The following is a 13,535-nucleotide window of genomic DNA, read 5'->3' as shown; positions in this document are numbered from 1 at the left end:
TTTTCTAAATACTTAGTTAACTAATAGCTAGTTTTATAATAGATAAAATACTTTTTATTAGTAATACCACAGCCGCGTTAATTCTACTTATTAAATCGGGTCTTTTTATTAAAACTATTATAAGTACGGTCGGTTTAATAAGTAGCGAGGACCTCTTTATTATAAGTACTATTTTAGAAATATTATTATTACTTATTATAGTCGCGCTCTCTCTTTATAATATTAATTAAAGTACTAAGTTAATAATAAATATTAGTAAATATAAGTACTAAGTTAAGTATAATAAGTTTATATTTTAGTATATTATTTACGTAGTAAAGGAATTAGTCGCTTATATTAAAAATAGATCCATAAATAGCTAGTACTTTATAAAGGATTATAATACGGTTAATTAGTACTTATAGAATTTATTAGTTTAACTTACTTAGGTTCTTACGAATTATAAAATATTAATAAAAGTTATAAAGCTTAATAAAGTAGTTCTAATAGCTCGTAAATAGCTCGAAATATTCTTAGGTCTTTTAGTATATTATATCGAAACTAAGCGGGTTAGAGGTATTACTAAATTAGTTAAAGTAAAAGGTTAACGCCCTTCTTTTAAGTATATTTAAGAAAGTACCGGAATAGTATCGTTTACTAATTCCCGCCCGTTAGTATAGTATTTTAAAAATCTAAAGCTTTTTATTAAAAATATCGTACTTCTCGTTATTATACTTATTTTTATTATTATAAAGCTTAGTAAAGTTAATTAATTAGTAAGTATTAGGTATAATATCGTTTTTAGTTTTTATATTAAAGTATAGTATCTAACGGGGTAGATTTTACTATTAAGTAATAATAATTTTTTTTTTAGTTCTTTTTTTTTTTTTTTTAAAAAAAGTAGTAGGTCGGTTAGTTAATAGCGAGGTTAAGGTCGGAATCTTAATTATTAAGATTAAGTAAGTTAGGGTTATATAAATTCCTTTACTATTTCTCTAGCTTATTAAATAAGATTATTAATATTTATTAGCTATAAGAGTAATAAGTAAAGAAAATAAAGATTATAATATAATATATTAAAGTATTTAGTATAGCTACGGTAGGCTACGATCTTTTTAAAAGTTTAAATAAGGAAGTATTAAGTATTAAGGGTACTAGCGATCTTTTTTACTATTTAACTACGATTTTTAATTATTAAATTAATATTATTATTTATAAAAAAGTCTCTTAGCTTTTTAAGAATCGTATTTTTTATTCTTAAGAAGTCCCCTACTTCTTAACTTTAAAAGTCGGTTTTAAAGTCTTTTTATAGCTCTTTACTTATTAAGCCGTCTCGATAGTAGTATTTTATTATATAAAGGATAAAAATATTAAGCTTTTTATTATTTATAAGGGCGGGTATAATATTAAATAAGCCTTATTAAGTTAGGTTAACGTAGTCCTATTAATAAATTAGAATTAAGTATAATTTTATAATTTAAGAATATAAGTAGGCTAGAGGTAATATTAACTAATTATTAAACTCTTCCTATTTATTATTAGGGCCGGTAGTTATTATAGTATATTTACGAAATAAGTTATATAATAAAAGATTACTATAGGATATAATTATTATATTATAATTATAATATAACGTTAATTAAGTTAAAAAGAGTAGTAAGTTAGTCGTAGCGATCGTTTTAATAGTAATAAGCGGGCTATTATTACTAATTAAAAAATTTTGCTCCTTTAATAAAATATATAAATAAAAGGTTACTAAAGTTAATAAAAGGTCGTAAAAAAGGAAAAAAGGCCTTTTATAACCGTACTTTTAGTAATAAATAAAGGATTCCGTTAGCTACTAATTAGTAATTCTTTTTAGTACTTCTTATACCTTATTTTACTAATTTAGTCTTAGAGCTTTTATTAAGTTAGAAAGAGGTAGATTTGTTAATAATATAAAATAGATCCCTATTATTATTACTATTAAAATCTTTTCTTTTTTTTAATATTTTAGAATACTTCGCTATTAATAAGAGATTTATTATTAACGTACTTATAATTCCGAAGGTCTTATTATTACTAAGCATTAGTATATTAGTAATTATCGGATTAATTTCTTAGTAGTTAATCTCCTCTTACTTATTATTGATTTAAAATAGCGCTTAGTTATAATATATTTAAAATAAATTCTTTTATAAATAGTTCGATTAGAGGGAAGTTAGTAATAGTAATAAGGCTAGCGGAAATAATATTAACGGTAGAAGCGAGGTTAATAGTAGTAATAAAGTAGTTAATCCTTCTATAATAATAGTCTTAATAAAAGAGATCGTATATAATAAAGCGCACTCTTAATAGCCCGCGACTAGTTAATTAGTTATTAACTAGTAATAATAGAGGAGAGCTAAGGTAATATAAACTAAGCTACTTATTATTAATTAAATAGATAGAACTAAGTTAATAAGTCGGAATAGCTAGTGAGGTAAGTCGAAGCTATTTCTTTTATAGTTATATCCTTACTAACTTATAGTAGAAATATATATATAATTTAATTACTAATTAGTATTAGTATATACGTAAGTAGGTTAGACCTTTTAGTTACGACTAGGTTAATAAGTTAGTATAGGTCTATTATATATATATAGGAGGGGAAGATCGTGGGCAAAGCCCGCGGTCCCTCAGTGGGTATAGGTAGGTAGAAGGGTCCGTCTGCACGGGCCCAGACTGCCTACCTACTACCCCTACCTAACTACCTAATAGGGCCCCTTTTCTGCCTCGTAATCCAACAGTTAGCAGAAGTTGAGGCTGCGAGATCTAAGGAACAGTCGCGTAACCGTGGATTTCCTTTTGTATGTTGAAGTTAAGTATTCGGTGATCAGTCGTAATGTTGTCAAGGTTCTTATTGAAGATAGCTGAAACTGCTCATGAGACTGAACACTTAGTTGATACGATAGAGAATCAACTGGTCCTGAGGCTTTGTCTTGTATCAATGTCGTTTCTCCATGGAATTTGCCATTTAATGTCGTTGACAAGTATCGGGATTCGAGTTGAGGATCTTCCGCTCACACACTTGGAATATTCGAGTGCACGTACTATGAAAACCCGCACGGGTCGTTTCGATAGGAGACAATAACCACATGAAATCACAATCTTCTATCAGAAGTGTCTCCATTGGGAGTGTTGACAGTTCCCGTTTGCGTGATCGCACGGGTCAAATCAACCAGGCACGGTGCTTCACTTAACCACCGTCGGTCGTTTTCGCCCAGAGCTGTTGGAATTTAGCATTGGCTAGGTTTGAGACTGTATGATGCCACGGACGCAGGATAAGAGCAGTAGAGAAATGAATGCTTACACGAGTGCACCAACGACGTCGATGACAAATATCAATTGACGAGTTCCTAGCATTAAAAGCCATGACATCATTCCACACTTCTGGCCCTCAAATATGATAACATATCACTGACGGCAGTGGTTTCTCGTCTCAATCACACGATTGTATTTGAATCACGCTTATCGTAAGACACCTCAGCAGAACCTCAGCCAGTGAAACACATGGCATTAGTAGAATATTAACATCAACTCGAAAATACTATAGAACGACTTACCTATTTGAAGTACGGCGCAAGCTCCTGGTCTCTTTAAAAATCTAGTATTATGGCTACTTCATCCTAAGGGATACCAACGGTGCAATTAGGACATGATATACAGACAGCAGGCTTATGATTATGAAAAGAGTTCATAGGAATTTAATCAAATAACATCAAAGCTGCGATTACATGTTGTCCCCATCCCTTGAAACCCATGCCACCCAATGCCATTACCGTCGTTAAGAAATCACGGCTTATTACTAGAGTGTTATACAAAAAGGGCCACCGGGTTAGCTCGCAGCGCTGAACGTCTCGCCACCCGTCTCAAGATACTTCTTCTCCTGTGCAGTAGACTCCCTGCCCATGGCCATGTTTCTATGCGGGTATCGTCCAAACTGCACGATGATGTCGCGATGCTTCGTCTCAAAATCACAATTCGTCTCTAGCAGGTCTCTAGCGGCTTCTTTCTGCACCGCCAACACGCCCCAGCACTTGCGCTGATCGTCGCTGCCGGCCTCTCCGTCTTCAGCCATCAGCTCCTCAAAATCGTCCTTCATCTGCTGGTACTGCGCCACAGCAAAGTCGTGCAGCGCCAGGTCCTCGGAGTGCATGAAGGGCAGGTAGAACCACATACGGTAGGCCACGCGGTACTTGATCCTGTTGTGAGTCGCAGCGCCGGCGTTGATGGCGTGACGTGCGATTTCTCGCGCAATAGGGTCAAAGAACTTAAAGACTGTCGATGACTCTGGACCCCGGTAGATGTTTCGCGGGACTTGGTCTAGGAGCAGGACCAGACCGAGCCACTGCAAAGGTGTGAATGGCCTCACAATTGTGAGAATGTCTCGAGTTGTGATCTTGGCTGACTTCATTGCCTCCAAAACGGGGCGGAATTTCTTCCTGTAGGTGCACATTAGCAGAATGATCTTTGATGCGATCTAAAGAACAACATACACGCAAGCCTCATCAAAGTCGACGTCGGAGTAGAACCATCGGCCCATCTGGCTCCTCTGAGGTAAGATATAGGCCTCATCGGTCTTGAGATGCTTGAACCAGAACCGGCGGAGCTTCTCAAGCAGATCAGGCGTGAGGGTTTCCTTGAGCCGCGCCTTTGCGTGCGTCTTGCACGAGTTGGACCGCGGCAACCCCCCAATGGACAACATCGGCATCATTTTGTCGTCAGATTCGCGATGGCAGCTAGAAGAATGGAAACCTCGTCTGCTCGGAGCCGTCGTCGTTGTCGGCGGGTCTCGCTGATGGCATGTCAAGGGAAGGCAAGCACCACGACTCCTCACCGCCTGCGACGTTGAGTTGTGCCACTTCTGCTGCTCCCACGGCTTCACCCGCAAGAGACGGCGGTCGACACACCCCGCATTTCGAAGGGTGCGACTTATGATCTGATGAGGAGGCATGACAGCCACCTCTCACTTACAGAACGACAAAGGGTGGCCAATGGGCGGAGGGTTGTGCCACCAGAGCTCGCACTGACGTCGTCTCGTCTGCTGTCTTTGCTGCCCTTTCGTTTCTGGGGGAGGTCTGGTCAGAAAGGGGGAAAGTCTGGACGCGTCGAAATGCGGGGTTTGTGCAGGCCGAGCGCCCCATTGTGCAAGTCAGGGTCCCTCGCTTGCCATCCGCTAATGCAAAGAAGAGCGAGCTGGGCGTGCTGGCGCTGGCGTGCTGCTTTGCTAATGTTAGCGGCTGGATGGTGGCACAGGATCGATTGGGTGGGGATGTGGCTTGGGGGCAGCACTTGATCCCACCAAGCATCCAACTACGTGGAAATCGGCATTATGGCAGAGAGGATCCAAGGCGTTGGACAAACTCGGAGGCTTGGTCGAGAACGGCCATACGTTGGAATGTGGCGTAGATCAGGGATCGGCAGAGGCCAGACAAACCCGGTTCATCATCGCGTAGGGTTCCGTTCGCTCTGGACTCTGGAGAGATGAGTGTGGTTAATCCGGAAGCTTTATGGCGAGGGACAGCTCAGAGTTAGAACTGACGTCAGTTGAGACCGCGCGCCTAGGAAATTGTAAGAGAGAACGAAAGATACTCACGCTGCGGCGTCTAACTCAAACGTACAGATCCGGCGGCAAAAGCAGTGTAACATAGGTATCTCATCAAAGTACCGGCATGACTCCCGTGGTTACTTGGCGGGCTAGAATGAATGTGGCCCGGAATCGAGTTTCGAGATTATTACTAGGTTGAACAAAAGCTTGGGTCCGGCTGCACAAGAAAACATGGTACTATCATAAGAGACCTTATAAGCCGGCCAACTAAACCTCGGCGTTCATGCTTTTCCCCACACTGGCACCATGGAAGCTAATTGTTCGCGAGGTTCAAAAAAAGGCAGTGAATCTGGTACGCTAAGATTCGCAGCCTCCGTTCCTCTGCTCCGGAGACCACTAGATGACTTCAGCCGACGGCTAAAGAGATCTATTCCCACCTCGAGGTCAGCAGTCACGCAGCATGCCCCCCAAGTGCCGCTGAATCGTTCACGGGCCGCTGCTAGTGCCACCATCCCGAACCTTAACAGCTTGTTTTAAAGATGATGCTCGAGATCCCGTCCAACTTTAAGATGGCTTCTGGGATCATCTCAGCTGTCATTTGTTATGGATAAATGCCATCCTGGAGACCGGCATGGCCGGCTAAACAAGCGATCGTGTGTAATAGGGGGACGGACGAGCTGCCTCTTTGCCTCTAAGACTCTTTTCCCGAGAAAATAAAAGAGGAACCGCTTTCTCGGCCGCAGTGCCGGAGCATGCCCCTTGCGTAAATTGCGGAGAGCGTAGCAAGGATCATGCAACATCGGCCCCGGCTTGGTTCATTTACTCCCGACGATGCGGCCACTCAATCCGACTCCTGACCTAAACTCGACACATCCATTGGCGGAACCCCACAGTTCCTCATCGGTCCATCACGGCCGGCCACTCGTCGACCGTTTGGGAAAGATTTCCCAGGGGTTGGTGATGAGCCAGTGAACCACACATGGGCACTTGTCACCCCAAAACCGAAAAGCTCGTAAACTTCGCGCAACTCTGCTAAGAGAGCAACTTCTTGAAGTTCCCACCCAGTCCCAAGAATGCTACCCACGTGGGTCGACGTTAGTTTATTCTGGGCAAGGCGGTCCCATCGAGAACACAACCCCCAGTTCCCATGCAACCGATGCCCAAATACCCATAGGAAACGGCACTTGAATCTCCGTTTTTCCCTGTCATCCCATCATCGGTTGCTGCTCTGGGCCCAGAGAAACGATCGAGAAAGAATTAGATTGAAAAGGACGGGGTTCGTCCTCGCCCATCCCACGATGCTCTCCTTTCCTCCTCTCTCAGCCTCACCAGCCTCTCTGTTCATACTCCGACCGCTACATTCGTTCTCTTGACCTTTTTTGTACATATCAAAAACCAACCTGTCAATATGGTTTCATTCACTTCTCTCTTCACGGCCTCTTTGGCCGTCGTCGGCGCCCTCGCCGCCCCCGCCACCGATAAGCCCATGACCACCGACCTCATCAAGCGCGCTTCGACCCCCTCCTCCCAGGGAACCAGCAACGGTTACTTCTACAGCTTCTGGACCGATGGCGCTTCCCCCGTCACATACACCAACGGCGCCGCTGGCGCTTACAGCATCCAGTGGCAGTCTGGCGGCAACTTTGTCGGTGGAAAGGGCTGGAAGACTGGTGGTGCCAAGAGCATCAAGTACTCTGGCACTTGGTCCCCCGTCAACAACGGCAACAGCTACCTGACCGTCTACGGATGGACCAGAAACCCTGTAAGTGACCTGTTTTTACATGAGTGCACATTAGCAGACTCGCTGACCCAAACCTTCACAGCTCATCGAGTACTACATCGTCGAGAACCACGGCGAGTACAACCCCGGTAGCGCTGGTACCCTCAAGGGCCAGGTCACCTCCGACGGTTCCGTCTACAAGCTGTACGAGAGCACCCGTACCAACGCCCCGTCCATCGACGGTACCCAGACCTTCAAGCAGTTCTGGGCCATTCGCGAGAGCAAGCGCGTCGGCGGCACCGTCACCACCCAGAACTTCTTCACCGCCTGGAAGAACGCTGGCATGACCCTCGGTACCTCCTTTGACTACATGATCGTCGCCACCGAGGGCTACCAGTCCGCCGGCTCGGCCAGCATCAAGGTCGAGACCGCTGCTTAAATGCAGAACACTTTTGAGCCAACATGGGCTTTGGATGTGGGCGACATTGAGGATGCGAAAGGGTCTGGGGATGATCAAAGCGTGCATTGTCGCGCACGTGGGAATTTCAGGGGTTGTCGGACGCAAATCGATCACGATGGAAATTAAGATGGCCTGCAGGCGGAGGGCGGGTCTTGCGGCTGCTTAAAAAGGCAGAATTTCTTCAACTTGATCCTTTTGAGATCCAAGTGCTGTCTGCAAAATAAACCACCTACTTCCCATCAATAGGCGCTCAAGCTGTGCCAATCCTCAAGTTCTACAAGATACGACGAGGAATTTAGGCGATTGAAAATTTGGATTCGGGGAATCGACCTGGCCTCCCTTTCGGTCTCCGTGTCCGAGCACTATAGAAAACAAATATATTGAATCCACACAAAGAGCCTAATTCTGTCGAACACGACATGCACCCCGGGCGAGTCGCCAAATTCGGCCGATGGGAGCTGGGTGCACCAGAACTTATTTCAGGTCCACCGTATGGGCAGACGATCATATTTAGATGCCGGATAACTTGTGCATCAACAAGCTCGGACTGCACTTAACCAAGTGACCCTCGAGCTGAATGCCATGACACCAAGTCTGCGTGTCATCAGGCTGTCAGTTGCCGCCGATAGATGTCAACCCACTAATACCGATCGCGACGCAATTGCGAGTGGTCTTGCGGCATATGCTGAACATCCATTATCAATTTCAAGATACAATTGAGCCCACCCACTGAATCGCTGTTCGGTCTTCGCAGGTACGTTGCGAGACTTCAAGTTGAAAGAGAGGAAAGTTGCGGCCGGACTTTTTAGAATATGCAGAACATCATGGTCCATTGAGCAAGAGCTTTATATAAGCAGCTTTTCTGTTCATTAGCCAGGATGCTTCAGTCCTTAACGCACTTACCAATTGGGTACTCCCCGTCTGATTGAGCATTTATGGCTGTCAGGTAGAACAGGCAATTGTCGAGAATCGCACCGGGCATGACGGTAGCTAAGTATGGAAGACGTTGGATATCATTTATTGTAGATATCGGCATCCCACAGCTCTCGGTCTCATTGACTTGAGGACCTCCCCGATCTCGGACTAAGGCCTGACTTCCTTGTGTCAACAGTTGTGGTCTTCGTCGGCGATACGCCACCATCACACGATCTAATCATCTAAATGAATGCTTTCCGGTTCCGAGCTATGCGTTCTCTTATCTCTTGTGGGGGTTCGTTGACGTGTTTTGTCTCGCCGGAATCGTTCCGATGGTTACCTACCCGTAGGGTTATCTTATCTCAACGTAAATTGACACCGATCCTCGACACACGGGGGCTACGGAAAGGTTAATGTTGGTCACCAAGCTTAGGCACCCAAGGAAGGCAAGTGATAGCAGTGGATCATACATGGAGCCTTTCGGGGTTGCACTAGAGATAGTAGCTCAGATCACCATGGCGTGTTTGAAAGATTGAAGCAAGGCTTCTTCGAGATACAGATTCGGCAGATGAGTTGGATGGTAGAGACATGTGACGGACTATCTATGGCATCATTAGCATAATCCAGCGCATCACAGATGAAGTCCTCCACGTGGTATAATTAACATTTTGAGAATTGCAAGCCACGAGGACAATAATTCCGGTGTTGCCAGTCAGCCCATCGAGTGAAAATCTCAATGCTGCATCTAGATCCTCGTATTACAGCAGTCTGATACAAATCTGCATTGCTTTTGATGTCTTTTGTAGTAATTAAAATTCCTCGTCCACGAATTCCAGTATTAGGAAACATACGAAAAAGGTAAAAGGCTCAAAGAGGTACAGTTACTTTCATCAGAAGTAGCCAGTACTACACCAGGCAATTCCAGAATATTCAGAATGATCAACGATGAGATGTGCTAGTCAAAACACTCGGTTCAGCTAACACTCGCGAGGCCTAATAATGAGGTAATCTTGAGATGGAAATTGTAACTAATGATTCTGATATCATGGGTCTCATGCTCTATCTAAAAACAGCGCTTTTTCATAAAATACATAGACTGATGGTCAATCTGATCAGTCCGTTTACAAGTTACTCTTGATGGGAGCCTCCTTCTCAGCACAGCAGCTCTGGTTGCCCGAAGTCAATTGAGAGCCAATGTCCTTGTTTGAAGGCACATCAAGCGCAGGGTTTCCAGTGAAGAAGTCAGAGGGAGTAATGTGCAATTGCAACATCTCGACGGGCCTGATTGCATTATTAGTCGGTCTGCAATCACAGAATCGCTGTCAAATCAAGGGTAATACTCACATGACGGGCCAATCCTCAATGCGAGGGTTGTGTGTCAGACCGAAAACACTCCAGACGACAACGTCCTGGTTCAGGACGTCCTCGTTCCTGTCAGCAGCATCGCTGACACCGCCGACCTCGAGCTTGCTCTGCAGGGTGTACCGGCCGCCAGCGAATAGCTCGTGGTCCTTGTACTTGGTGACCCAGAGGTGGTGGCGCGCGAACAGCGCACGCTTGGACTGCACGCTGTTGGGGTCGGCGAGCAGGAGCTGCGTCGCCGGCGGCGTGATCTTGTATCCGACGGGCTTGCCGCTGATGGGGTTCGGCTTGCTGAGGTTCTGGATCTTGAAGACGCGGTTGTTCATCGGGGCGGCATCGAAGCCCGCCGACGTCGTAATGGGCGTCTGCCTGACCTCGTACAGATTGCCGTTCGGGTTCGTCCGCTGGTCCATCTTGAGCGGCAGACTCTCCTCCTGCACGACCGTGTTCTCATGGCCGTCGACGGAGGGGTCGATGCGCACGCAGAAGACGTGCTGGTGGTTCTGCGCCAGGGCGCCGGGGCTGACGACATTACCCCAGGGGGCGGTCTTGCCGGGGTCGATGTTGACGACGGAGACAATACCCGTGGCACGGGCCTCGACAACGATGCCGGCTGCTTGGTCGAACTTGAAGTTGAAGATGTACTCGTAGTTGGCGAGAGTGATGATGAACTGGATGACGAGCTCACGGCGGCGGGTGACGACGGCACGGCCAGTGCGCCAGTTGGTGTGCTTCCAGTTGATACCGTTGTCCTGCTCGTGAAGGCAGATGACGTTCTTGGTCTCAACGGCACTTCCCTTGGCATCGGTAAGAACACCATCAAAGTACTATGCCAACCATGTCAGTGGACTGCTATGACTTTGGAGTATTCAGCATTGAGACATACCTTGATAACACCGAGGCAATCACAGCCAAGAGTCAAGTTGTTGACTGCGTTACCAAGACCACCATCACCAAAGTCAAAGGCTTGCTTGCGGTGGAAAGGTGGGCGAGGGTCAGCGTAAGGTACAGTCTAGAGCACATTCTTGTTAGTGAAAGCTCTAGAACCAGAACTAATTTCAAGTGTTGAAGTAACTTACCATGTCGCTCATGCTGAGACGGTACATGACCGGACGTCCATCATAGCGGACATCGTGAACAACAGCACCCTCACGAGGGTTGAAGGTAACACGCATGCGCCACTTCTGCCACTCAATGAGGTTGCCATCCGTGATGGAGAAACTGGGACCCTCGGGCTGAATAACAGTCAAGGGCTTCAGGTCCTTGCGCGTGCCATTGGGCAACAGCTCAGGCACATACTCGCTCTCCTGGCAGTGGTCAACAATGGTGGGCTTATAGGTCTTGCCCTGGAGGGCGTCGCCCTTGCCACCGGTTGTCAGGCCTCGCCGGTCAGGCCTCGTTAGTTAAGGGATAGCTCAGGGGGCATAAAGAGGGGGACTAAGTAATAAAGGAGTAGCTTAAGTATATATAAAATATTAGTAATATACCTCGAGGAAAGGGTAGATTTTAGTAATTTATTTTTTAAACTTTAATAATAATTATTTTTTATAAACTTCTTTTTTATATTATATACTTATTAATAATTTAAATTCTTTATTTATAAAAAAAACTAAGTTAAAAACTTAAAATATTAATAAGAACGAGACGTAATAAGAGAGCGTAGTTAATATTATAATAATAATAAAAAAACGACTCTTTTTTATTAAACCCCCTAAAATTACTTCTTTTTTAATAAATAATATAAAAACGAAGTATAATAAAATAAATAATATAATAATAATATAAAAGGATTATATTACTAAGAATATTAATAAATTTTAAATAAAATAATAAACCTCTTACCCTTACTTATTAATACTTAAACTAAATAATAAGTAATAAGCTAATAAAATTATAAAAATAAGAATAATAATTAAAAAAAGATATCCTTATTATAATATATAAAGAGCGTTTATATAAAAAATAAGTAGATTTAAAATACTTATAAAGCTTTTTAAATAGCCCGGCCCCCGTACTAAGGGCTACGGTTTTAATTATAATAACTTTAAATATTAGTTTTAATATAAATAAGAATATAAACCCCCGGACTAAGAATAGTTTAATAAATAAAACTATATTTAAAATACTACTTAAGTAATAATAAAATAATAAGTTTACATTACTTAAGCCCCTATTTACTAGCTCCTTTTTAACTTAAATAAGTATTATAAATAGAACGTTTACGTTTAAACTACTATCCCTTTTTAACTTATTATATATTAATAAATTAATACGGGATTTATAGAGCTTCTTTTTTAATTATTATTATTACTTCGACTTATAAGCTTAATAAATAAGAATAGATTATAATAAAATAGTATATATAGTTAATTACTTAAGTAATAATATAAAAACTTCTTAAATATATTATATTTTTAATTACTAAAGGACCCCCGGGTTTATAATAAACTAAGTTATATAAAAAGAACTAAAGACCTTTTTATAAAATAACTTATTTAATCCCGCTAGCTAAAGAATAATAATAAGTATATAACTAAATAATACTTTATAAAATTAAAAAAAGAAAGTTAATAAGTTTATCAATTATATTAATAAGCTTAAAATAAAACTAAAATATATCTTAATAAAAAAATAGAAGATCTCTATATTAATAAGTAAGCTATGGCCCGAATTATACTTTATAATAATATTATAAATAGAACTTTTATAAACTTATTTATAATTAATATTATTAATGAAACGTATTAAATAATCCTTATTATTAATAAGGAGTTTATAAACGTTCCCTAAGTAATATTTTAATTTAAATTCGAACGAGCTAGTGAGAAGATATTAAGGTATTAATAAGTTAAATACGTAAAAAATACGCCGTAACTTATTTAATAAGGACATTATATATTATAATTATAAAAAGATTAGTTATATTATAAAAGATTATTTATAACCGTAAGAGTAGTATTAATAATATTATAATTATAATAAAACTAAGTATTTTATTAATAATTACCTAAGCGTTATATATTATAAATATAACTAAAAAGGGTATAAGGCTACTAATTATTAATTAAACCTTATTTTAACTAAGTAACGCGGACTAGTAACGAGCTCGAATATTATTTTAATAAAAAAAGTAATTAGTAATTAATAAGAGCGGCGCTTAAACGTCCTAATTTATATATATTTAAATTATATATAAAAAAAGCTAAGCGCCCTTATTAATTTAAAAATAAAAAGGAACGTAGTTAGTATTGGGCTATTTAATAGTTTTAATATTAATTTACGAATTTATTTATTATTATAGTTAGTAAACGTCGAAAGTAAATAAATAGAAACGCTAAGAAGCTATTATTTATAGTTTCGAATTATTAATAATAACTACGTAATAAAAATATAGTTATATTATTTCGTAATAGTTAATATTATAATACTTATACTTATCCTCGGTTTCTCTTAGCTAGAGGATATTAACTTATTAATTAGCTAGAAATAAAAAAAGTAATAGTATTTAATTTATAAACAATATATTTACT

General features: G+C 41.1%; 3 protein-coding genes across 3 annotated transcripts; 1 reads left to right on the top strand and 2 right to left on the bottom strand.

Moving 5' to 3' along the window:
- Positions 1–3,835: 3,835 nt before the first annotated feature.
- On the bottom strand, positions 3,836–5,674 carry CLUP02_00482 (uncharacterized protein; the record flags this gene model as incomplete). Its single annotated transcript, XM_049279530.1, has 7 exons — positions 3,836–4,442; positions 4,497–4,795; positions 4,838–4,931; positions 4,975–5,313; positions 5,365–5,506; positions 5,597–5,606; positions 5,669–5,674. 7 exons carry the CDS (start codon positions 5,672–5,674, stop codon positions 3,836–3,838), a joined length of 1,497 nt encoding a protein of 498 aa, XP_049135487.1.
- A 1,282-nt stretch (positions 5,675–6,956) lies between these two features.
- Positions 6,957–7,707, top strand: CLUP02_00481 (glycosyl hydrolase family 11; the record flags this gene model as incomplete). The annotated part of the gene is made up of 2 exons (XM_049279529.1): positions 6,957–7,310; positions 7,372–7,707. The coding sequence occupies 2 exons, from the start codon at positions 6,957–6,959 to the stop codon at positions 7,705–7,707; spliced, it is 690 nt and encodes a 229-aa protein (XP_049135486.1).
- Positions 7,708–9,764: 2,057 nt separating this feature from the next.
- Positions 9,765–11,180, bottom strand: CLUP02_00480 (copper amine oxidase 1; the record flags this gene model as incomplete). The annotated part of the gene is made up of 4 exons (XM_049279528.1): positions 9,765–9,924; positions 9,988–10,832; positions 10,892–11,017; positions 11,085–11,180. 4 exons carry the CDS (start codon positions 11,178–11,180, stop codon positions 9,765–9,767), a joined length of 1,227 nt encoding a protein of 408 aa, XP_049135485.1.
- Between the last annotated feature and the right edge of the window lie 2,355 nt (positions 11,181–13,535).

The sequence above is a fragment of the Colletotrichum lupini genome, chromosome 1, assembly GCF_023278565.1.
Source record: "Colletotrichum lupini chromosome 1, complete sequence".
Taxonomy (NCBI): domain Eukaryota; kingdom Fungi; phylum Ascomycota; class Sordariomycetes; order Glomerellales; family Glomerellaceae; genus Colletotrichum; species Colletotrichum lupini.
This window is presented reverse-complemented; position numbering and strand designations above follow the sequence as displayed.